At 35.5% G+C, this 24,989-nt stretch overlaps 1 protein-coding gene across 1 annotated transcript in view; it reads right to left on the bottom strand.

The window, feature by feature from the left end:
- Positions 1–24,989, bottom strand: part of ALS2 (alsin Rho guanine nucleotide exchange factor ALS2) — a 64,885-nt gene that overhangs the window by 14,810 nt on the left and 25,086 nt on the right. The window contains exons 10-23 of the mRNA XM_044670642.1: positions 24,664–24,844; positions 22,437–22,502; positions 20,362–20,524; positions 18,739–18,870; positions 18,198–18,326; positions 13,621–13,691; positions 12,923–12,989; positions 11,663–11,865; positions 11,513–11,578; positions 3,995–4,093; positions 3,235–3,399; positions 1,872–1,983; positions 1,558–1,635; positions 849–982 (exon numbers count right to left, since the gene is read on the bottom strand). Coding sequence (XP_044526577.1) covers positions 849–982; positions 1,558–1,635; positions 1,872–1,983; positions 3,235–3,399; positions 3,995–4,093; positions 11,513–11,578; positions 11,663–11,865; positions 12,923–12,989; positions 13,621–13,691; positions 18,198–18,326; positions 18,739–18,870; positions 20,362–20,524; positions 22,437–22,502; positions 24,664–24,844 — 1,666 coding nt within the window. The remainder of the gene's footprint in view (positions 1–848; positions 983–1,557; positions 1,636–1,871; positions 1,984–3,234; positions 3,400–3,994; positions 4,094–11,512; positions 11,579–11,662; positions 11,866–12,922; positions 12,990–13,620; positions 13,692–18,197; positions 18,327–18,738; positions 18,871–20,361; positions 20,525–22,436; positions 22,503–24,663; positions 24,845–24,989) is intronic.

A 24,989-nucleotide genomic window follows, 5' to 3' on the forward strand; every position in this document is an offset into this window, starting at 1 on the left:
TAGGCATGGCATAAAATAATGTGAAGCGAAAGACAAACCAGATCAAAATACACATTGATTGGGGTAAGCTAGGTGGCTCAATAGATTGAAAGCCAGGCCTCTGTGACCCTGGGCAAGTCACTTACCACCCCCCCCCCCCATTGCCTAGACAGTACCACTTTTCTGCCTTGGAACCAATACACAGTATTGATTCTAAGACAGAAAGTAAGGGTTTAAAAAAAACACATTAACTAAATAAAAGAAAATAAATTCACAAATGCGAGAATAGACAAAAACAATGAAAGGAAACACTGAAGAAGGGAGTAACTAATAAGCCGCTATAGATCTTAAGGTACTGAAGGCCATTTGGGGAATTTTAAATACTTCCAAACATAAGTTTAATTAGTTTACTTATAGTTTAAAGTTCACAATTAAAAAAAAAACATTGCAGAAAATATATTGAGTTCTCATCTGAACAAGGTATCTGGCATGGTATGAAAACAAAGCTAAAATAGGTATCCATAAAGAAAAAAGTAATAATGTGTCAATATGAAGGAAGGAAATGATGAATTTTAGTCACACTTCTCCTTTAACCCATAAATGTAAACTGAAAAATATAATCCTCGTCCTCCATATATATTTAGACTTCACAAGCAGAGGGATTGAGGTCATTCTCAAACCTGAACTTTCCCGTAAAAAAGTAGATATACATAGTTCAGGTGCCAGGTGACTTGTCAAAGGTACTATATAGTACTAAATGGTCCAAAGAAAAAAACTTTAAAAAACCCATAATTCAGTAAATGATGTTGGTAAAAGCACAATAATTCTACAGAACTTAGCAGGAGAACAGAATCACGAGAGGTACTCACAGAATTTTGGGTCGGTCTTTTTCACTCTCATACAAACTGGGTTTGAAGTATGTTCCAGTAATTTTTATCCCAGATCCCCATTCTCCATTGAATATACCTTCAATGTAATCACCATTTGGCATAGTCAGTGTTCCCTAAGTAAATTTAGGGAAAGAAATGTTAAATTAGTGGGAACATTTCTAATAAAGGTCAAAGAGAAATCAGCCTGTAAATTAAGAATATAGCTTGGCCTTAATTCCCACTTCTTCTACTGCTTCCAATCTTAAATTTTTTAATACAAATATATCATTTTTTCCTAAGAATTAGTAAAAAGTATAAGAGAAAAAGCCTAAGAGAAAAGAGTGTGTGTGTGTGTATATATACGTACACATGTGCATACACACACACACACACATGTGTACACACACACACACACACACACACACACAATTCCCCCCCCCCCCCAAACCCTTACCTTCTGTCTTGGAATCAATACTGTGTATTGGCTCCAAGGCAGAAGAGTGGTAATGGGGGTCAAGTGACTTGCCCAGGGTCACACAGATATGAAGTGTCTAAGGCCAAATTTGAACCTAGGACCTCCTGTCTCTATGCCTGGCTCCCAATCCACTGAGCTACCCAGCTGCTCCCTAAAAGAATATATTTTTATAAGTATAAAGGAAGCATTAGGAGAAAGTGTATCACACATGTAAAAAATAATGAGTTTTGCAACCTTTCCATTAAGTGTCCAGTCATCTGAAAATTCTCCCTCGTAGACAGTATCATCTTCGGAGAGTAAAATACCAGTTCCCTGTTTAAAGAAACAAAAATATGGTGACATCATATAAAAGATAGATGATGGCTAAAATCATAATGATGAATTTAATACAAAAGGAAAAAATAGAAATCTAAGGAGGCAATTCAGATCAATAGGATAAAATAGGAAGATAAAAATTAACAAAAATCAATAACAATGATATATATATGCATGTATATACACATGTGTATATAAATATGTATTTATATTCACATGCATATTCCACTCACCATCATTTTATTAAGGCTAAATGTTCCTTCATAGTATAATCCAAACTGAGTAACTACCACACCATTCCCCTGACACATATCATCTTGCCACATTCCCATATATTTTTCTCCCCTGCAAAAGAAAAGAAAAACAATGCAGATAAATTTGCCAAAAAATTTTGCCAAAATAATGGGCTAAACAATTGCATGTGAGGTATGTCTAACCTCATTCTTTTTTTCTTAGTGGATCTTTTCCCTATGCAATAGTCAGAGAGGTTTCACTATTAGAACACAAAAATACATTTTGGATAGCAAACTCTGCTTTGTCCATCCCCCTCATCCCTAATACATCTGTGAAATTATAGGCACCTATTGGCAGGAAAATGTAATGTACTTCATAAATTTTCAATATACAAGTAACTTCAGGAACACAACTCTTAAGACATATTCACTCAATTCCATAAAAAATACACTCTTTTGCCACCCCATTTCTCTTTCTTGGATACATGAAATGAAAAAAGAGATATTCCAAAAATATAGATCAGTTTCTCTCTTGATAAAATGGAAATAATCCTATCAATCCTTAACATAAGGGAAATGATGATAACATTCACAACTCTATATTTCAAATAACTTAGGATGTAGCAACAACAAAACAGATTTTAATGAAAGAATATACTTAAATCTACAGGTGGTTAGATTTCTCTCTAAATTTTTGTTATTAAATATAACTAAAGCTTTCTTTTATGAGTTTTTCTCTTGGCAAACATGACATGTCATGTAAGAAATATTGTTTTCTGATAGTTTCTAAAGTACTTCATAAACAATAAGCACAATACACAAGTTGTTAATTTTATATTTGTAGAAATTACTCATCTTAAAATTTAATTATGAGATTAAGGATGATGCCTAGTACTTGTTCTTTTCTTTATCTCCCCTAAAGCGAATTAGAGGTAGTCATTAATTTTCTTAACTTCTATTCTTTCTCCTATTTTTCTAGCTATGCCTCATTGTAATATAGATAATAATTTGGTGGCAAAGTTCTCTTGGTTCAAGCTTTTTATCTATGAGAAAATATAGTTTTTTACTGAAGAGGACAGTAGGTTTTGTGTGTGTAGAGTTTAGAAGAATTTTGTACAAATATTAACTGCAAATAATATGTCTGGCCTTCTAAAATGTGATTTATATGAATTGTCATTAAAAAGGTGATGCATTAAAAAGAAGCTTATTCTTTGCCAGTTTTCCTGCCATTTTAAACTTCCTCTTTCTTTATTCCCTAAAACTAAACCATTCAGCTCCACTTGAAGTATCTTTACTTTTTGAGGTATGAATCTCATTTTTTCAGTCTAAAAGATGAAGATTATCAAGAAAGGAAACACTATACCTTGTGATATCATCAAATACGCCATATCCAGACTTTTTATCCATCACCCATTGGCCAATGAACATACTGGGAGAAGAGGAAGTCAGTTTACCACTGCGTAGAAGGCCATGACCATGACGCATGTTATCCTGAAAGCAGCCTTCATATACCTCTCCATTGGCATAACTGTAGTTAGAAGAAAAGGGCAAAGAGCAGCATACCATATTAAGCTGAAGCTTTCAAATACTGAGCTTCTCCTTTACTCTTTCAGAGACTAAAACATTTTAATTCACATTCAAGTTTTACTGGTAATTCTAATTATTTTTTTTTAAATACAGTATTCTACAAATGACAATGTTCATTTATATTTTAAATAACCAAAACAAATGTATTGAAGCCCAGTATTTGCTATTTTGCATTACTACAGAATAACTCAAGAGTTCTTTCTGCAGCTTCTGGGGCTTGCAGGTAATAGCAGAACTACAAAGGAGAGATTACTATATTACTACCATTACCATGGGAGATGACAATAAATACAAGAATTTTATAGGCAAAAATAATATTTGTGAAACTAGGAATGCAATTTTTATGAGATTTAATGAATACAATTTTCCAAATTTTGAAAAAAAAAAAAAGTTGATTTTTATATATAAACAATTAATGCACTGAACTGAAAAGTAAAATTTCACTATGGGAATATATATTATTTTGTTTAGCATACTATGTCTATTATAAAATGTTTTTTAACACTGCTTTATCAAAATTTGAGAGACACATTTACCTGTAGACTCCTTGACCACACATTTTTCCTTCTTTCCAATATCCCACGTAATGGTCATCCTTGTTCAGTGCTTTATTTGGGACTTTGTATTCCCCATACCTGCCAAAGTAAATAAAACATACACTATGATTTTATTTTTGAGATGGAGAATTTCTGACAAAAATAGCCAATGGGAAAGGTAGGATGCTCTGGCCATGTTCCCTAACCATAGGTACTACTCAAAGCTCTGTCTCCTAAGTCCCTACTCTCCTTTTCCTACATTCTCTTTTGGTTGACTTCAGCTTCCATCATTTAATTATTAGCTCCATGAATATAACAGATCCATAGAGCCAATGATTTATTGGATATTTCAAACTAGATTCTTGGAGGCATACCAAACTTAGTATGTCCAAAACATTGCTGCCAAATGATTCCTCACTCAAGTAACTCTTCTGTTTAGTTTTTAAATCCTGGCCCCAATCTATCTTTCTAGCCTTACTGAACATTATCCTGCTTCCCCAAACTAGTTTTTTTCTCTATTCTTTACATACAACACTCTAACTCTCATCTGGGTCCCTTGTTATTTATCCTTCATTTTCAAAGAGATCAATGGCATCATGGGCATGGGGTGTTGACTTGCTCATGAATTAAATTTAAGTGAGGCAGAGCTGCTGCACAAAATCAGTCTCACTCTCTCTTCCAGTCATCAAAAACTAGTGGCAAGGCACACAAGTCAAGACGACTGGTGATGTCAGGGAATGCAACAGAAGACCTTGGCATCTTCAACGTCTGACCAAACTCTAGGCACTCTATAGTGCCTGCTTCAGCTGCCTTCATGGCTGTTGGAATAAACTGTTCTCCACTCACCTATTCCATTAGAGAAGTCTTCACATGCTTGTCATGGACATCCCCCTAACTTACTAATAGGTTTGAGGTCTATTGCTTGCCCTCAACCTGGTTTAGCCCATCTACCAAGATGGTTTTATCAGGATGCGGCCACTGTACATGCTACAGCTTCTTGGAACCACAGGTGAAAAGTGGACACCAAAGGTGGGTGAGAAGCCCTCATACCAGAGGGGCTATCCCTGGGGCTAGGTGCCTTAGCACTGGCCATCCCTCTGTCCCTGGAACACATTCCCTTCTTTCTTCTACCTTGTAAGAGTCTCTCTCTTCCTTCAATTCACAGCTGATGTGCTTCCCTCTACCTAAAGCCTTTCCTGATCCTCTCAAAACATTTGGTATTTACTAACTTTATATTTATGCAGTACATATTTAATTTTATTTTTAAAATTTATTTATTTAGAATATTTTTCCATGATTCCATGATTCACATAATTTCCCTCCCCTCTTCCCTTCCTGCCTCCTGGAGGTGACAAGCAATTCCACTGGGTTCTACATGTATCATTGTTCAAAACCTATTTCTATATCATTAATATTTGCAGTAGAGTGATCTTTTAACATCAAAACCCTAATCATATCCCTATTGAACTATGTGATCAAACCTATGTTTTTCTTCTGCATTTCTGCTCCCACAGTTCTTCCTCTGAATGTGGATAGCATTCTTCCTCATAAGTCCCTCAGAATTGTCCTAGATCCTTGCATTGCTGCTAGTAGAGAAATCCATTACATTTGATTGTGCCACAGTGTATCCGTTTCTGTGTACAATGTTCTCCTGGTTCTGCTCCTTTCACTCTGTATCCATTCCTGGAGGTCTTTCCAGTTCACATGGAATTCCTCCAGTTCATCATTCCTCTCAGCACAACATTAGATTCCATTGTCAAAGGATACCACATTTTGTTAAGCCATTTCCCCAATTGAAGGGCATTGCCTCATTTTCCAATTTTTTGCCACTACAAAGAGCATGGCCAGAAATATTTTTGTACATCAATTTTTCCTTATCTCGTTGGGGTACAAAACCAGCAGTGATATGGCTGGATTGAAGGGCAGGTATTCTTTTAAAGCCCTTTGCACATAATTCCAAATTGCCTTCCAGAATGATTGAACCAATTCACAACTCCACCAGCAGTGTATTAGTGTCACAATTTTGCCACATCCCCTCCAATATTTATTATTTTCCTTTATTGTCATATTGGTTAGTCTGCTCTGTGTGAGGTGGTACCCCAGCATTTTTTTATTTGCATTTCTCTAATTATGAGAGATTTAGAATCATATATTTATCGATAAGTTTTTATTTCTTTATCTGAAAACTGCCTATTCATGTCCCTTGACCATTTATCAACTAGGGAATGACTTGATTATTTGTACAATTGACTTAACTCCTTATAAATTTGAGAAATTAGACCTTTGGCATAGGTTTTTGTTTCAAATATTTTCCCCCAGTTTGTTGCTTCCCTTCTAATTTTGTTTGCATTGGTTTTGTTTGTACAAAACCTTTTTAATTTAATGTAATCAAAATTATTCATTTTACATTTTGTAATATTCTCTATCTCCTGCTTGGTCTTAAATTCTTTCCTTTCCCATAGATCTGACAAGTATACTATTCTATGTTCATGGTGTACATACTTTAATATACATTTGTTTCCCTCATTAGAGTACAAACTTATTATAAATAAAATAGGTACATTGATCCTGGTGAGCAGGAATTGTTAGATTCTTCATACTTGAGTCCTTAAGGACTAGTACAGTGCCTGACAGAAATTAGGTACTTCGTGCCACTACTAGGTCTGTGTCCCAAAGAGATTTTTAAAAAAAGGGAAAGGACCTGTTTGTACAAAAATATTTATAGCTGCTCTTTTTGTGGTGGCAAAGAATTGGAAACTAAAAGGATGTCCCTCAATTGGGAAATGGCTGAACCAATTGTGGCATATGATAATGATGGAATACTATTGTGCTATAAGGAATGATGAACAGGATGATTTCAGAAAAAGCTATAAAGACCTACATGATTGATGCAGAGTGAAATAAGCAGAACCAGGAAAACACTGTCCACAGTAAACAGCAATATTGTGGAACAAACAAATGTGATAGACTTAGCTACTACCAGCAATACAATGATCCAGGACGATTCTGAGGGAGTATGTGACAAAGACTGCTACTCCACTCCAGAGAAAGAACTGTTGGAGAAGGAATGCAGATGGAAGCATATGATTTTTAACTTATTTATCTGGGTATATGTTTTGGGGTTTTGTAAGATTACTCACAAAAATAAATAATATGGAAATGTTGTGCATGATAATTCATGTAAAACCCAGATTAAATTGCTTACCAGGGGGGCAGCTGGGTAGCTCAGTGGATTGAGAACCAGGCCTAGAGATGGGAGGTCCTAGTGTTGTGAGGAAGATTATTTAGTTATCATTTAGGAGACCCAAAAGGAAGGGCTGAGTAATTCTACATGGAAAGGGGAAAACCAGGGGAGTTAACTAAAATATTATTTGTGGGCTCGGTGGGGTGTGAGGGAGACAGGAATGACAGAAGGCAGGACCAAACAAGGTAGGGAGACTGGGTTTAACTGCTAAGGAGATGTCTGTTAACAGAAGTGGTAGTTAGACCCTAACTGTCACCCTGCACCATCTAGACAAGGCCTATGAAAACTAGCAGGCAAATGGCAAGAGAGCTTATAACAATTTTAATTAAGGAAACTATGGTAAAGGATGGGAATAGGGGTTTCTACACTTTCAGACTAAGGGCAAACTACAGGGTCAGGGGAGGGACTTATCTACACTTAACTGAGACCTAAGCAAGGCAGGGCCCAGAGAATAGCAGGACTGAAGTGAGAATCCTCACAGCAGAGTCCTGACACACTCCAGCAATGTACCAGCTCCTTCCAGCAGTGCTCTTTCAGGTGGGTAGATTCTGGGAGCTAACCCAGTCCAAGTTAACCTGCAACTCAGATTGGGATTAATAGTCTCTACCAAAATCTCCCACAAGTAGATGTCAGTCTTCTTTGTTTGGTCCTGCCTTCTGTTGTTCCTGTCTCTCTCACACCCCACTGAGCCCACAAATAATATTTTAGTTAACTCCCCTGGTTTTCCCCATTCCATGTGGAATTCTCCAGCCCTTCCTGTTAGGTCTCCTAAATGATAACTAAGTAATCTTCCTCACAACACTAAGTTCAAATCTAGCCTCAGACACTTCCCAGCTCTGTGACCCTGGGCAAGTCACTTGATCCCCATTGCCTACCCTTACCTCTCTTTTGCCTTGGAGCCAATACACAGTATTGACTCCAAGACGGAAGGTAAGGGTTTAAAAAAAAATTGCTTACCAGTTCTGGGAAAGGGAAGAGAAGAAGGGAGAGAAACAATTTGGATCATAAAACTTTGGAAAACTTATGTGGAAATTTATTACATGTAATTGGTAAAAATAAAGTTTCTAAAAAACAAGATAAGGGTTTAAAAACAAAGAATAAGTTATTTCAGAAATACTTGATGCTTAATTGAGGACTGGCCAGAACTAACCTATTGTTTTTATGACTTGTTTAACTCTCAGTATGAAGAGTAGGGAAAATCAATCAGCAAAGACCACTCATAAGAGTCAGTGAACTAGGGTCAGAGACTAGACCTTGACCCAACTGTAATTCCGTTTTTTAAAGAAAATCTATTAGCACACAGGGATTTTAGATGCTCTCCCAACCCAAGCCCCAAAATGAAATTATATGATGTAAATCAATTTTCACTGTTGGCAGTAGGGAACTCTTAAAGGTCAGAGATTTAGTGCTAGAAGGCCACCTAATCCAATCCTCTCATTTTTTTTTAAACCCTTACTTTCCATCTTAGAATCAATACTATGTATTGGTTCCAAGGCAGAAGAGTGGTAAGGGTAGGCAATGGGGGTTAAGTGACTTGTCCAGGGTCACATAGCTAGGTGTCTGAGACCAGATTTGAACCCAGGACCTCCCATCTCTAGGCCTGGCTCTCAATCTACTGAGCCACCCAGCTGCCCCCCCAAACCTCTTATTTTTAAGACAAGGCAGCTAAGATTCAGAAATATCAAGTTACTTCCCCATGATCATACTCATAGAGCTAGAAGGGAGTTTTGAACTTAGGCTTTCTTGACTTTTCATTTAGCATTCTATAAACTAGGCTACACTGGACACGGGACTTAAATTGCATAAGTAATGAAAATAGATATCTCATGGATTTGAAATTACTCTTCATCTGAGTGGTTATGCTTAAGACTACACAAAAATACTGTAGGCTGCACCAATGGAGGGAACACTGAAATTAAAGATTCACTGGCATATTGTAAGTAAATACAGACATACTGATAAAATAAACCTTTTCACATGATCTGAAACCTCCATAAAAAAAATTGCTTCTCCCAAATAAATATTTACACCACATATACCATTAAGAATGTCAACATATGATGATTACAATTTAGATTTGCCTTTTAATATATATGATATAAATTCATGGTTTGAGGACAAAAAGCAAAAATTCTTTGAGTCTTTGAAATGATAGACATCTAGTGATAATCATCTTATAATGACTTATTCTCATTCAATATGTTTTTTTGTTACCAGATTGTGGTTCTTGCTTTCCTGGGGTCTCACAATTCAAAACTCAGGTATTCCAAAGGCTACACATGACATAGCTGGCAAGACTGTGGGGTTCCTTGGCTAAAGCCATACTGTTGTTCAGAGCAAAAAGGTATGGAATTGGGGAAAGAAAGAGGGAAGTGATAATAAACAGTCATATAGTGATAGGATCTGTCTCTTTGGTTATAGAGACCTTTCAATAGTCCATCGCCTGAGACTACAGCAGGACTAGAGGCAGCTCTCTCTGCAATTCCAAAACTCCAGAGAAAGGATTTGAGTGCACATTTTCCCCAGACAAAGGCTGAGTGAAGACAATTGCTGTGTCTGCTACAGGACCTGAACCACAGGAGTTAGAGCTGGGTCCTAAACAGAAAAGGATGAAAGGGATGAGGGGGTGGCTGTTGAAGCACTCTCAGATCACAAAGATTATTGGACATTATATTCAGGCTGAATGGTGGCTGATGTAGGACAGGAATGGAGATGTGGAACTCTGTCTTGTCTCCATACAATATGTTGCCACTAGGGAAGAATTAGAGAGAGATTTTTGAAGAAGCAATACTGGAGTGCCTTGACCTCTGAGAAGATGGTTTTCTGTCTTTGCTGAATTTTGTTCTAGGAATTCCTAGCACATTTGGAACTGGGTTAGTGAAATGCTGACTTACAGGGAAAAGATCACCCCATTCATTTCCCTCCCATTATGTTATGCTTCTAGATCCCAGAATAACCTGGGAAGCTTTTGGGATGGCAGAGATGCTGGGCTTACCTGAAGAGATACTCTGCATGGGCATAATTGGAGGCTGATCTACAAAATCATCAGCTGGGCCTAAAGCCCAAACTGTATACCAAGAATATCAACTTACTAGGCTTGGTAATATCAAGCAAATGGAAAATTCTCTGACTTAAAAAAAAAATCTCTTATATGTACTTTTTTTGTATATATCAGCATTCACCTAACATGCCACTTCTGAGGAACCAGAAACCTGTTAGAGTCATTTTAGTTCTAGGGCTGCTATATGGCACAGTGGATAGATTGCCAGGTCTGAAATCGGGAAGACTTAATTTTCCTGAGTTCAAATCTTGCCTCAGACACTTACTAGTTGTGTGGCTATGTTTGTCTCAGCCTCCTCCTCTGTAAAGTAAGCAGGAGAAGGGAATGGCAAACCACTCCATTATCTTTGCCAAGAAAACCCCAAATAGTTTCATAAAGAGTTTGGACATAACTGTAAAAAACTGAACAAGAAACAAAAGAGAATGGAGGTCAGAAAACTTTTTACAAAAAGATGAAATGCCTGAGAGTCCCCTAGGCTCCAGCTACAGATGACAATGGCTATCTTGAGTTCCTACTGTACCTGACCAGCCAGGCAGTTAGTTGCTTGAACTTGTCCAGGTGAATTTCCTTATTTCTAAACTGTCTTGAGGCCCCAGCAATTCTTTAGGTTGAATAAACAGCAGTATTTGTTTTTGTATAAATAGCAAGATAGGTCTCTATCTTGGGACTTTCCAATTCTTCTAGAAACTAGTTTCTGATATCCTAATAAACCATAATTCCAACTCAGCTGGAATTTAGGATGTCTGAAGACTACAGATTCTTAGAAGGTTGTCAGCTTTCTCAGGAGTTCTTTATCAGGCAATACCCTGAACAGAGCAAGTACTTCTTAACAATTTGCTGAGATTAATCAAATCAGGACAGATTTTATTCTGTTCACTCTTACTGATCATATCATTGGGTGGGACAATATAAATAGTAGAAAGAACACTAGATTACGATTTGAGAAAACTAGGTGTTAGCCAGGGATTTGCCAGTATCTATGTGATCCTGAACAAGTCACTTAATTTTTCAGGGAGATTAAAGAACCTCAAAGGTCCCTTTCGAGTATAACATTCTAGGATTCATAGGCATTAGGCCTAAAAAGTATTTTTTACTATTACTAAAAAGTATTAAAAGATTTCCTTCCTTCTTACAACATGATGATGTGTTTTACAAGAAATCCAAATTGTTTCCTCACCCTCATTCAAAGAGATGAGATATGATGTTTTCTTACCCATCTTCCAGGCCATTTCTGAACATGCCAGAATACATCTTTCCATCAGTCCATTTCAATGTCCCTCTGGAATAAATAGAATAGTTTATTTTAGCACTTTGGGCATATGTCACCTCCTATTACCTTCATCTCCAATTTTTAACATATTACCTGCCATGAGGTTTCCCTGAAAGCCATCGTCCATCATAAATGGCATCCTTTAATCGAGGGTCCTTGTAGAAAGTATATCTGGCACTTCGTGAAATAGGAGGCTCTTGCCTCTGAGCACTGCTTCCACTTCCATATGGGGGAAAATCAGACATACCACGGAGAGCTTGGTCTACAGCTTGGCTTATAGCCCGTAACCATTTAGTCTAGAAGGAAACAGTAATAGTGAGGCAAAATCAACATTTCAACAAGTGCGGACTAGTGATAATTAGATTAAATCTACACGCCCATCTTTAGATTTAATCACCAAAGGTGAGAACATCTCCAATTTTGGGAGGTCCATAACCCAAGTGTGCTAGAGTGGGTGATGAATCAGACTGACTGCCCCCTAGGCAGTCCTAAGAGAAGCATCTGTTGTGATTGGACACGCAAAACTAGGAGGAAGGCACAGGAAGTGACTCATAAGTGACCCCTTTAAAAAGAGTGAGTTGAGTGAGTTGGGGGCTCTTCTGATTCATGGAGGAGTGCTGGCTGGGATGCTGAGATATTGGTGAGACTGCTCTTAATATCTTCCTTTGGAATTCCACGTGGTGAGTTTAAAGACTGAATCTTCCTGAACTTCTCTTAAGGAACTTCCCTTTTAATAGAGACTTTGTGACTGAAGCTTTTGCTTCATTTGCCTCTGCCCCACCCCCAGCCCTCCAGGCCTCTGGCCCTCTGAATCTCTGGCTTTGGGATCAAAGTCAGATTTTCCCTAGGCAGAGGGTTAATTAGATCTACCTGGATTAACTAGGGAATTGGAGAAAATTACCTGTGTTAGATTCTTATTTCCTATTTCTTCTTCTTCTTTTCAATTGTAAATAAATTTCCATAAAAGTCAATTTTGACTTGAGGTTATTCCTTAATTGCAGAAATTTCCCCTGGTGACCAATCTTAAATATATTCAACCCCAAAACCCCCTTTTCCCCATTACAGACTTTAAATAGTTGCTTTTATTGGTATGAGAACTGCTTCCATCTCTTAAACCTTTTTGTAAACCGTGTGGTGCAGAATAACTTAATATTCACTACATTTTAGAAGTAGACTGTCAAAAATGTTAAAAAATACAAAAACTCAATTCAATTAAAGTTTACTGGAGACAATGTGTACCCAATTATTACAGTCAAATAAAATCAAGTCCTTTTGTTTGTTTGTTTAAATAGAACACAAATGACTGGGATGGCCATAAGTATATACAAATGAATGGGTAAGCAAAGAACTTACTTTTTCCTGTGGTGTTGATGAAACAAGAATAAATTGTTCTTCAGGTGTAGTTATCTTTAAGCCATTCCTAAAAGGAAATGAAACTACATATAGTGATATGTCACTATCACATAACTACTTAAAATGAAAGACAACTTCCTGTACGAATTAAAAAGTACGAAGAAATCAATAGAATTTGTTACCCCTAAAAAACTTAAATAATCTGATCATCTCAAAAGACTCAGTTTGAAGTTATGATTATTATTCTATTTATAGAATGTAAGAAATGTTTTCTAAATTTTTTTTGTAGAACAACAGGGAATTCCTTCAAGCCTTTATAGTAATATCTTGGCTCCTATATCTATTACTTTATCTCTCAAGTATAAATTATAAAATGTAATCTATTTTGTTAAATTTGAGAAATTAACTTTTAGAATTAGGAAGAGAGAATAATAGAGACAGCTAGATGGCTCAGTGGGGTTAAAACAATGGGCCTGGAATCAGAAAGACCTGAGTTCAAATCCAGTCTCAGACACTTACTAATTGTGTGACCCTGCACAAGTTATTTAACTTCTGTTTCCCTTAATCCATTGGAGAAAGAAATGGCAAACCACTCTAATATCTTTGCCAAGAAAACCTCAATTGGGGTAATGAAGAGTTAGGCACAATGAACACCTAAACAAAACAGAGAGAATAAACGAGGGAGGAAAACTACTTACACGCTACCAACTTCTTCTGAAATAGGTTCCACCCACAGAGTAGACAAGGGGAAAATATGGTGTGTAGAGAACTATAAAAAGGGAAGACAAAATGACACAAAAGTTGATTGATTCATTCATTTAACAAGTATTTACAGAATACCACCTAAGCCATACACTACTGGTAGGCCCTGCTTGCTATTACAAAGGTCAGAACCAAAAAACCCCTGTTCTCAAGGAACATAAATGGAGAAAAGTAAATACAAAATATGAACAAAGCAAATACACAGGCAGTGCCAGAGAAAAACAGATTCATTTTGTAACTGATTCTATTCTGTACTAACCAATGACATTTTGTACTAACTGCTTACGTCATGTTTCTTTGACTTTGGAGTTACATTTAGAAGTGCACAGGTTTAGAAGTTTGGTCTTCCTTTCTGAGTTAAGTTTAAAAGTTGCTTCCCTATCAATCACCTTAGTGAAAAGAAACTTATTTCTATAGCTGTCCTTCAAGGAAGACTAATTTGTTATCTATGTGTCACTAATTAACCTTGCAAGTGGACACAATCAATTAGCAACAAGATGGAAGGAGGAGTGGTTGCAAGCCCCACATTCCTGATGTCCAGCCAATCATTTATGTCTTCCACATCTATGATGCTTCTGTCTTTGTAACTTACTATATCATTTTCTGACTTTATAAGCAATCATATTATTATTATTTTACTCCTCTATGATCCTGCCTCAATTTTTTAGGATGCTTCTCCTTTTGTTTGTAAAAATTATCTGTCTGCCCTCATTTGGGGTCTTTTGGGCCTGCTGAGCAGCTAAAGACCTTCTTATTGGTAATTAATAGTCTTATCAATAAATTGAATGTGCTAAGAACTTTGTATCTGTTTACTATAATTTCAATCTTGACAAATCTGAGCTAAGCCTTGATGGAAGCCTGGAATTCTAGAAGATAGAGGTGAGGAGGGACTGCTTTCCAAGCCTGGGAAACTCCATTTAAAGGTACAGAGACATGAGACATGTTTGACATTGGTGTCAAAACAAAATCAAAACAGAGCCACTAAACTGAATATACAGAGACACTTATGGACTACATATAGAATTAGAAAACCATGGATTTACTTTATCCATGTTCTATTGCATCTTGATTTTATTAAATATTTTCAAATTACATTTAATCTGGTTTCGGCTATACCGGTGAATGTTTCATGAGGTGCATGTCTGACACTTACGAAACATGGGAAACAGCAAATTGGCTAATTTGGTTGGAATTCAGAATAGGTGCAAAAGAACAATGTAATAAGCCTGGAAAGGGTATGTTGAAGCCAGATGGTGAAGGACTTTAAAAGCCAAGCAGACGAGATTTTGTTTGTATTTTCCCCTATATGCAAATTTGTTGAGTAAGAAGTAAGAGACTGACAAGGTCAGATCTATCAATACCATTTGGCAGCTATGTGGGAGATGGATCAGTTTCAGGGGAATAATGAGGATGGAAGCAAGACTGTATGGAATTGAGAAGTGAGTGGGAAATGAATAAAGGGAGGCAACAAGGGCAGAAAAGCTTTTCTTTTTTTTTTTTTCTTTGAGTTTGGCTATTAAAAGGAGACAATATATAAGCTGAAAATTTGGTAAAATCAAAATGAAAGGGCTTTTGTTGTTGTTTTATAATGGGGGAAGATTAGGCAGCCAACAAGGCTGCCTAAACAAGGAAAACAACCTAGCTGACATACCAACTCTAGGAAAAAACCTAAAAATCATATTCTATGGAATAATGATCAAGAAATTCAACAAAAACTATAGAAAGTGACTTCTTCCACCCCAGAAATACATCCAGAAGCTTATAGGTTACAGGAAATGGAGCTGCTCTTCCCAGTGTAAGCATATGAGAGAGGCATAAAGCCTCTAAGGGTCTGTATTCAGAGGCTGCAGGAACAGAGAAGTCTAACCATGGTGGGGTTGACACTTTTGGAACTACTGAAAGTGGCAGTGACCAATATGGTTTCAGCTGCACTCTGGTAGGGATTTCTCCAGGCCATGGGGCTCTGAGTTCCCTAGCACTCTGTCCTGAGATGCTAAGGGGGGACCCTAAAGATTGCGATTAGCACAGAAGTCCAGGTCATTTTGGTTGAATACCCCACTCAAAAGTACCACAGGAAGCTGAACCTGGCCCTGGCATAAAGACTGAATTCAGTAACTAAAGGTAGAGACATAAATCAAAGAAAGCACTGACCATTAAAAAGATCCACAGATACGCTAAGATCAAATTTGCAAAGAAAGAGATACTTCATAATAACCACAAAGCAAAAACATACAAGAAAAAATGGATTTTCCACATGGATATGATCAGAATAAATGAAGCAAGAGCTAAAACATAAAGGAACTAGAAGAATAAATAGTTTATAACAAAAAGTGGTTAATTTTATCCAAGTGACAGGATCCTTGAAAATGAGAATAGATCAAGGAGAACATAATAATTATGAGACAGCAAGAAATTATTAAAACAAAATCAAAAAGGTTAAAAACACTGGAGAAAATATAAAATATCTGTTATTAAGAACTTGGAAGCGAGTTGGAAAACAGATCAGGAAAAGATAGTTGTTAAAAAGGAGTTCAAGTCAAGATCAAACAAAACCTAGCAGCTTCTATTATAAGCAAGAGATCTTGGAATACAATATTACTAAAATGTAAAAGAAAAACTTAACCTGCAAAACCCTTTAATAAAGGGTCATTAATGTTTGGGGGTGGTGGGAGAGGAAGAGAAGGGAAGGTATAAGAGAAAATATACTAATGTAGAAAGGTGGAAGGAGGAGATGGAACTTGCTCTTTCTCAAAATTTGAGTATATGAGAAGAGTATATATAAACAAGAAGAAAAAAAAGCACCAGGAGTGAGGATCAAATAACTCTCAATCTTATCTGAACCAGAAAAAAGGTAACTGAAAACACATGAACAAGCAAGTACAAACATAGACCTACACAGAGTTTAGTGTAGAAATATAGACAGTTCAACAGGGAAATAGGAAGGGATAGACAGAAGGAGAGAATTATGAGTGAGAATAATATATTGGAGGGAAGATTTACAAGCAAAATAAACATCCTTATCCTCAAGAAGGGATTAAAAGGAAAAGAAAAGCAAGAGGAAACCAAGGGGGTGCCCATCAAATGATGAATGTTTGAACAAGTGATGATATATGAATGTAATGGAATATTCCTATATGTTAGAAGAAAAGGAAATTTCAGAGAATCCTAAAAATATGAATTAGTTGCAGCTTAAAGGGAGCAGAACCAGGAGAATAATTTATATCCGGACAACATTATCAAGAAAAACTTTGGAAGAAATAAGAACTATGATCAAAGCAAAAATCAACTATTTCTCCAGAGGATCTATCATGAGGTACATTTTCCACATCCTATTAGATGCCAAAAAAGACATATTTCTGTACATGCCACTATTGTCAATTTGTTTTACTTAACTGTGTTTATTTGTCATAAGGGTTTCCCCACAACCACCACTATTTTTAGTTGGGGGCAGATGACATAAGGCTATAATGATATTCCCTCAAAAGAAGGACATCAAAACACGTTTTTAAAAGCACAGAAAAGAAGAATGCAGGCCAGTTGTGAAAGTAACATGTTGAATTTATGACTTAATTTTTTTAAAGCAAGAAGTATGAAATGAAAATTCAGTTTCATATGCAATCCTCTTTTTGTGTTCTACAATGTATGGAAAGGTTTTTTGGGTAGTGTTAAGCTCAGAACAAGAAAATCTAAACAAAAAATAATGAAGGACACCTGGGCATATCTGTAAGCGTTAGGGAAGGAGTGGATTGGAAGAGAATGAAAACGAGTGGATAAGGAGAGTGAAAATTACAAAGAAAGAGGGAGATAACTGAAAGGGAAACTTTTGGAGGAATAAGGAGAGCATGGGATCAAGGGCACAGTAGGAGTTGGGACAGAGAAGGGCCACATTCTGAGAATAAAGAAGATGAGTTGAAGAGATTATTGAGGAGATAGAATTGGAGAGAATTGCATTGAGGACTGCCTCACTTTCAAGGTAAGTGGAGGTGAGTTCTGCTGAGGATAAGGTAGTAGGTGATATAGGTAGCTTGAGAAAAGAAATGGTTTGGAACAAAGAATAAGAAAATCATTCAGGGAAGAGAAAAGGATTTGATTGTAGTAAGGACTCATATTTCTGGATGAGGTAAATCTCAAAGGAGGAGAGGTTACTGATCAAATAGGGAAGATCTGGAAGAGGTAATGAGAATCAAGGAAAGAATTTATGCAAAAAAAAAAAAAAAGGAAAAAAGAAAAAGTTAATAGCTTGGCTCTTATGCACAGTCCCTCTCAGATATAGGTTTTTATTGAAACCACTGGAAATGGAAAAAGCACAATACTGGAAATTTTCCAAAAACTAGGCTATAGCATAGTTGCAAAATGTAAATAACTAAATAGTTCTAAGATCATTCAATGAATTAATCCAAATTTTTTGGCAATAAAAAATAGACATTTAAAAAAAAACATCCATGTCAATTAAGGTAGGCAATGTTATTCAATCCACTATAATTTGTCTTAAAAGGCTAGGACTTTGGCTTACCTGGGCATGGACCAAAGAATCATTAAAGAGAATGAACCAATTCACAGAGAATCTACCAGCATGTTGTAGAGATAATGCTCGATTACTACTCTCACAGATTAGCCTACGTTCTGGTTTCCTCAAGGAATCCTGTGATTAAAATGAAAATGCTTCAGGAAAATTTGAAAAAGAATTATAATTAACCCGCAAACATATTGCAAAAGACAAAACAAAAAAATTAAAAGATATATTAATCAAATATAAAATAATTCATTTGATTTGAGAAGAATTTTAAGGTTTTCATAAAATCAGAGATCAAAGGAGAATAAAAAATTCATAAGAACCAAACCAAAAAAAAAAAAAAAAGTAAAATTAAATAGGCTGCCAAAAAAAGATTATTGATAAGAGACTTAAGAGCATCTATGCTATGAGATTTAGGCATCCTGAAAAAAGTGTCATTGTAGCATCATCATCATAAACAGTAGGGGGTGGGGTGAAGAAAATTATAGAAGTAATTATGAAAATGCCTGCTGTTTGCAAGGTGTGACAGCAGGTGCTGTACCGTCATTTTCCCAGGGAAGGTCTTCCAGAAGCCCAGTGTGTATTCTGCTTCCTTCCTTTTCCTGCCGAGATGGAGAGCAAGAGTCTCATAACAAGAGCTGGAATCCTGCAGTTTCTGATACTCTGGAGATGTCTAAAGGTCAACAATTAAGAAAAAGTAAACAAGAATGTGAACCAGTCATCCATAATCTAAGCCAACAGAAGCAATCTGAATACAGAATTTACTTTAGGGAGACAATTCATACTAAGAACAATGGTTTCCCAAAGAGTTATGGCACTTGAGGCAGGGATGGCTGTGTTTTTGGTAGCAACTATTAGAAATAAATTCTGTTAGGTAATTATTATGAAGGATGATAACTTGAGGGAAAAGGAAGAAGGTGCTGACAGGTATTTGTCAGAAAGAAAAGCAGTGGGAAAAGGAGAACCAGGAAGTCCACTGTAAGGAAAGAGATACTGGCTGAAGAACAGGAGGAGAGGGGCTTTGAGGTAAAAAGATAAAAAGAAAAAGGTGTGGAGGGAAGTCACTACACCTCATATAGGTTTCTGAAATTTGGTCCAGTGCCAGATAAATTTTAGAGAAACAAATTTGTGAATCTCACATTGTTCGAGGTAATGAATTTTATAACTAAATCTGCTTTGATTTAAGCAAAGATAAAAATTAAGACAATTTATAGGAAATGGCTTCAAATAAGTGGCATTAAGAGAAAAATCAGGAGCTTGTAAATAGACTTTAAAAACAGTTGTTTCAGAATCAAGCCAATTTAAGCAAAATGGACATACTGGTGCAGGAAAAATTTCCATTAAATTGAATGTTAAAATTACAATTGAAAGGCTGTCCAGAATACTAGTTCTTATGAATGCCAGAAGTTTGGGAAGCTCAGCCATTATTGACTGATTGGGACTTCAAAGCCGAGTTAGCAGGGGATGCAACTGGTAACATCTCTCTATTATAGCAGTGGATGACAACATCCCCCTCTTGAGAGTATAAAAAAAAGCAAAGAACCCCAAATAAAGAGTGATTATAGAGTCACTCTAGGGGAGTTAGATCTTCTTGAAATGGAGTAGAGATTCCAAGTCCTTCGCAGATCCAAAGCCCTGGGGTAACACAAGTTATGGCTTCTCCAAATTAGGAACACACTACTTAGAGCAATTCCACCTCTGAAGATGGAACACTCTACTGATTTTTATAAAGATGGAGGCTGACCTAGACTAAATTCCTCAACACTTCTCAGGGTATGATATGGGGGGGTGACGTTTCAGAATGCACCTGGGCTATATTGTAACCCCATTGCCTAAAGGGTCCTGGAATGTGCCACAATGGCACTTGCCAAGCCTTTCAGAGTGAAAAATAGCATATACTGTAATTAGGTCTGAACTACAAATACAACATTTGTATAAAATGAAGACATTTTATAAATGAAGACATAAAGTGAGAGAAACTATGAAAAGAGATCTTATGCAGTATTATCAAGAATTATTTATGTCATTACTAGGTTACCATTTTAGTCATATAAATATCAGTATCAAATTAGTCTAATTAATGGCCTAGTGGCAGCATAGTACAAGTGTAGAAAAAGATCTCAGATTCAAGTCCTCAAGTATGTCAAAAGAAAGAGAAACTTACCACTTCAAAACAAGTAGCAAGCTTTAGCAAAACTCGAGCATAATTATGAAGACGTCTGATTGGCAAAAAAAACAAAGTGTTCAGCACTTCCACCAATTGGATGTTTTCCTCATTCACCTCTGATAAATCTTGTAATAACTCCTGGTTTTTATTTAAGAAATCACTAGAGAGAGAGAGAAATATTTATTTATTCAACAAATGTTTGAATGCTTATTTTGTGCATTTTATTATTACAAGAAAAATACTTATTTTCCTTTTATTCTACAGTGAAACTTATAATGTGACACACAGAAGTTGTGGAAGAAAGACAAAAACCACAACTAACCCTTAATATCATTAAAAGGGTTTTGTTAAAAAAAATTTAGTTAGCAGTAATACTAAGAATACTCTAAATTCAGAGCTAGTTTGCAGTCTTTTGATATTGACAATCTACAGGAAATTAATCTCTTAAAGAAAAGAGATAATTCTAATTTTATTTTAGTAGGATTTTTCTGGTTTGTTTCTTAAGTTGGCTGGCTAGATTATACAAAACCAAATAGACCAGAATAATGAATTTCAGTACTATTCATTCAAATCAAGAATAATATATCATACTTTGGGGCAGGTAGGTGGCTCAGTGGATAGAGCCAGGCCTAGAGACAGAAGGTCCTAGGTTCAAATTTGACCTCTCAGAGGTTCTTCTTAGCTGTGTGACCCAGAGCAAGTCACTTAACTCCAAGTGCCTAGTCCTTACTGCTCTTCTGCCATGGAACTGATACTTAGTATTAATTCTAAGATTGAAGGTACAGATTAAGAAAAAGAATACTTTTAGCAAAGTACTAATAAATAAATAAACAAACAAGGAAAAGAAATTCCAAAATTTATTCTTTTAGTAAATCTTAGTCTGCCTCAGAAAAAAAGCAGAGAAAAAAAACAATTTATTGAAAAAATGACTGTGATTGAAATTATTTTACATTTTGTAATTTTCTGAATGTCTTCTTTTGATTACAAAATCTTTCCCTAGCCATTTGTGGAGGAGTCTCCATTATGTTTTCTTGCATTTTTAAGGGTTTTTTAAGATTTGGATCAAATATCTGTTTGGAAGGTAAGCATTAATGCTTGCAAGGTCTAAATCTATCTTCTGTTTGCTTGCCTTTCTGTTTTCCTGACAGTTTGTGAACCCCTTTCCTCAGTAATCTGTGTTATGTAGCTAGAACAAGAAGGGAAATTCCTTGAAGGAAAAATTATTTTTGAATCCATTAGTTTTAAGAAAATTCTGATTTATAAGATATTTAAGTAACTGAAGATCAAGAGATAGGAACCAGAAGAAAATGACCAAAGCTCATGAGTTAACATCCTTCAGAAGTAAAGAATTGCAACTGTAAACAACCATGTATAAAATGCTCTAAATACTAAAAAGTGAATAAATAACTCAGGATTCACCTCCACCCAGCAAGAATAAATACATGTTAGGGGACAGCTAAGTGGCTCAGTAGATTGAGAGCCAGGCCTTGAAAACAGGAGGTCCTGTGAGCTGTGTAGCCCTGGGCAAGTCACTTAACCTCCAATGCCTAGTCCTTACTGCTCTTCTGCCACTGTTAGATGGAATGTAAGGGTTTATTAATAAACTTTTTAAAAAAATAAATACATGTTATTTGAAAAGAAAAGGACATTATAAGGAAGGTCCAGGTACACGAAAGTTCAATTCAGAATATACAACCCATAATGTGACACAAATCACATGTAATGCCAAAAAAGTCCTCAAACCTTTAAGAAAAAAAGATTTATTCATTCTTGAAATGTTCAGTATTATTATATTTTCTTTGAGAGCAAAAGACACAATATAAAATTAATAACCTTTAGTCAGAGGTTTAAGATTTAACATCTGCTGGCCCTAACAAGAGAGCTTTAAAAAAATCTCAATTGAGAAAAAATAAAAGAATAAAAGATTATGAATCACTTGATATAATCTTGGTATATTTATTTACCTGAGTGACCAAACAAGTCACATTTTCCTGAACACTAAGAATATAAAAGTAACTTCATATAACAGAATCTCTGGTTTTTAAAATAAATATTGAAAGAAATTTACTTACATAGCTGGCTTGGCCAGAAGTTGAAATCCTCCCATAACCACAAAATTTGTAATAGATATGCAATACCTTTAACAGATGAGAAAAATATACATCACTGTTAAGATCAGAAGTTTAATCCTTCAGAAGGCAGTTTTTTCTCTTGGTATTTCACCAATTAAAAGAATTCTTAAAATGTTATGACGCTGACATTTGTGACTGGTAGGGTAGTTGATGAAATGGTCACTCATTTACTATCACACAGTAATCAGAGAAAAAAACATGTAAAGGCAGGTAATGTTAACACTGAAAATTTAAACATATCCAAACTCATATACATAAGGGCTAAATCTATTATGATAATGTAGTTCCAATTATATCCAAACATCACTATACTGGCAAACAGGCAGTATGCTTAAAATATCTGAAAGCAACTATATCTTCTGAAATTAAGTTTTAATTTAAATATTCAATATTATATTTTGTTTTTTCCCATTAAAATTTCTTTGGAAAGGGTTAATGATAGTGAGATTCAAAAAAGATATTTTGAACTCTTATCAGCCAGACTAATTTATATGAACCTAGGAATTATATATTCATATAGTATTTATAAATTATTTTTTATTCATGCAAGCTACTATTTGAATCTTAGTATATAAAATGTGAAATTAAAAAGCAAGGTGATCTTTTCCTCTATGTATGTAATATACATAAGATATTGATAACAATAACAAACATTTATATGTTGCTTTATGGTTTACAAGAGGCTTTATAAATATCTCATTTTATTCTCACAACAACCCTGAAAAGATAGGTGCTATTATTATGTCCATTTTACAGAGGAGGAAACTGGAGAAGATAGAGGCTCAGTGACTTGCCTAGGAAAACAAAACTAATATAAGATTGAAACTGAATTTGAATTCAGGTCCCCTGATTCCAGGTCTAGGCCTCTAGCCACTGTGCTAACTCACTGTCTCCATAAAAATAATGGGGATTCTAGACAAAATGCCATAATTAGTAAAAGAAAAAACCCCAAAACAGATGAAACAAAGAGAGAAATAAATTTTTTTTTAACTTTTCCAGTATATGTAGGGCTTCTTAAGTGAAAAAACATAAAAATTAAGGCAAATTTTCATTTTGTTGAATGTGTCCAGAGAACATATTATAATGTTCTGAAGTTTTGTAGTATATGGCTTCAGTGATTTTAAAATGGAAATTTCAAGTCTATAATGGGCTTAACAAGAAAATAACCTAATATATTTTCTATTTGGGAGGTTTCCTACTTTTCCTATGTAAAAACTATGAATATACTCAATTTTAATTATCATTTCACTTAAAACAAACAACAACAAAAAGCACATAAAAGACATTGCTGATTTGATTCTAAAAACATGTTGAGGGACTATATGTAAAGTCCAAAGTTGAGACTTTGAAAGGATGTCTACTATCAATCTAGTTAAAAGATAAATGTATTTAAATCACATGTAAGATGATGATATAAATTTTTTTAGTTTTATCCTTATTTTATTCCAGTAACACACTTACACATAAGTTTTCCAAAGTTGCATTATTCATATTGTCTCCCTCCTCTCTCTCCTCCCCGCTCCCAGAGTTAATAAGCAACTCCACTGGGTTATTAGATGATATAAATTTTTAAAAAGGAAAATTGCAAGTTAAAATTGCTAATCCATTTGAAGATATTTGGAAAACATGAAATGCACCTGCATACTCAAACTATACTTGACTCAAAAAACAGAACAAAGCACACAAAATGGAATTTTGTCCAAGATACCAGAACAGCTCCACATTTATAGTCTGTAAAATTGTTTACATTTTTCCCTCTCCCAAATTTGAGTATAATTCATCCATAAGAATAGAATTACCCCCTTTGAAACTAGATCCATTTGTCAAAATTTATTATAATATATAGTGTCTATATTTAGCATTTTCATATCATCTGGGTAATATCATGCTACCATATAAATTTTTGGGTGGGGGATGCTTACTTAAGAACCAAAGTCTTCAGTCTTTTTTAATCATCAAAAAAGTTTAGTCCTTCCATCTCTCCCCTCTAAAGAAAACTAAGTTTTAGTAATGCAAAACAATAGGTGGCTTAACATTAAAATACTGCTTTGCAATTTATATTACCTTATGTCACTCTCCCTAATCTAGTCTCTTCTGATTAAGGAGCTGTTCTCCTTGGCAGAATAACCCTGCAGAGATTGAACATGACACGGGACTGGATACTTGCTCTGTATAACTATCCAAGAAGAGACTTGCATGCTTCAAGATGGCCAAACTCCTGGCTTCCTTAATTCCATGAAGGAAGCTACTCAGTGAGGCTCCATGCTGGCCAATCAGGTAACACAGCTTGCTGAATCTGCTTGCCACATCCTGCAACAGCTGGACTGTAGTGGTGGTACCCAAATTTTCTGTAACAAAAAAACCCAATACAATCTAAAGGGCTATATATAGTACTTATTAGAAAATGAAATTCGGGATCAAATGCTTTTTCATGATATTTAATTTATTCGCAAAAAAGCTTGTCACTTACTGACTAAAAAGTATATTTAACAT

This window comes from Gracilinanus agilis, chromosome 3 (genome assembly GCF_016433145.1).
Source record: "Gracilinanus agilis isolate LMUSP501 chromosome 3, AgileGrace, whole genome shotgun sequence".
In the NCBI taxonomy this organism is placed as follows: Eukaryota; Metazoa; Chordata; class Mammalia; order Didelphimorphia; family Didelphidae; genus Gracilinanus; species Gracilinanus agilis.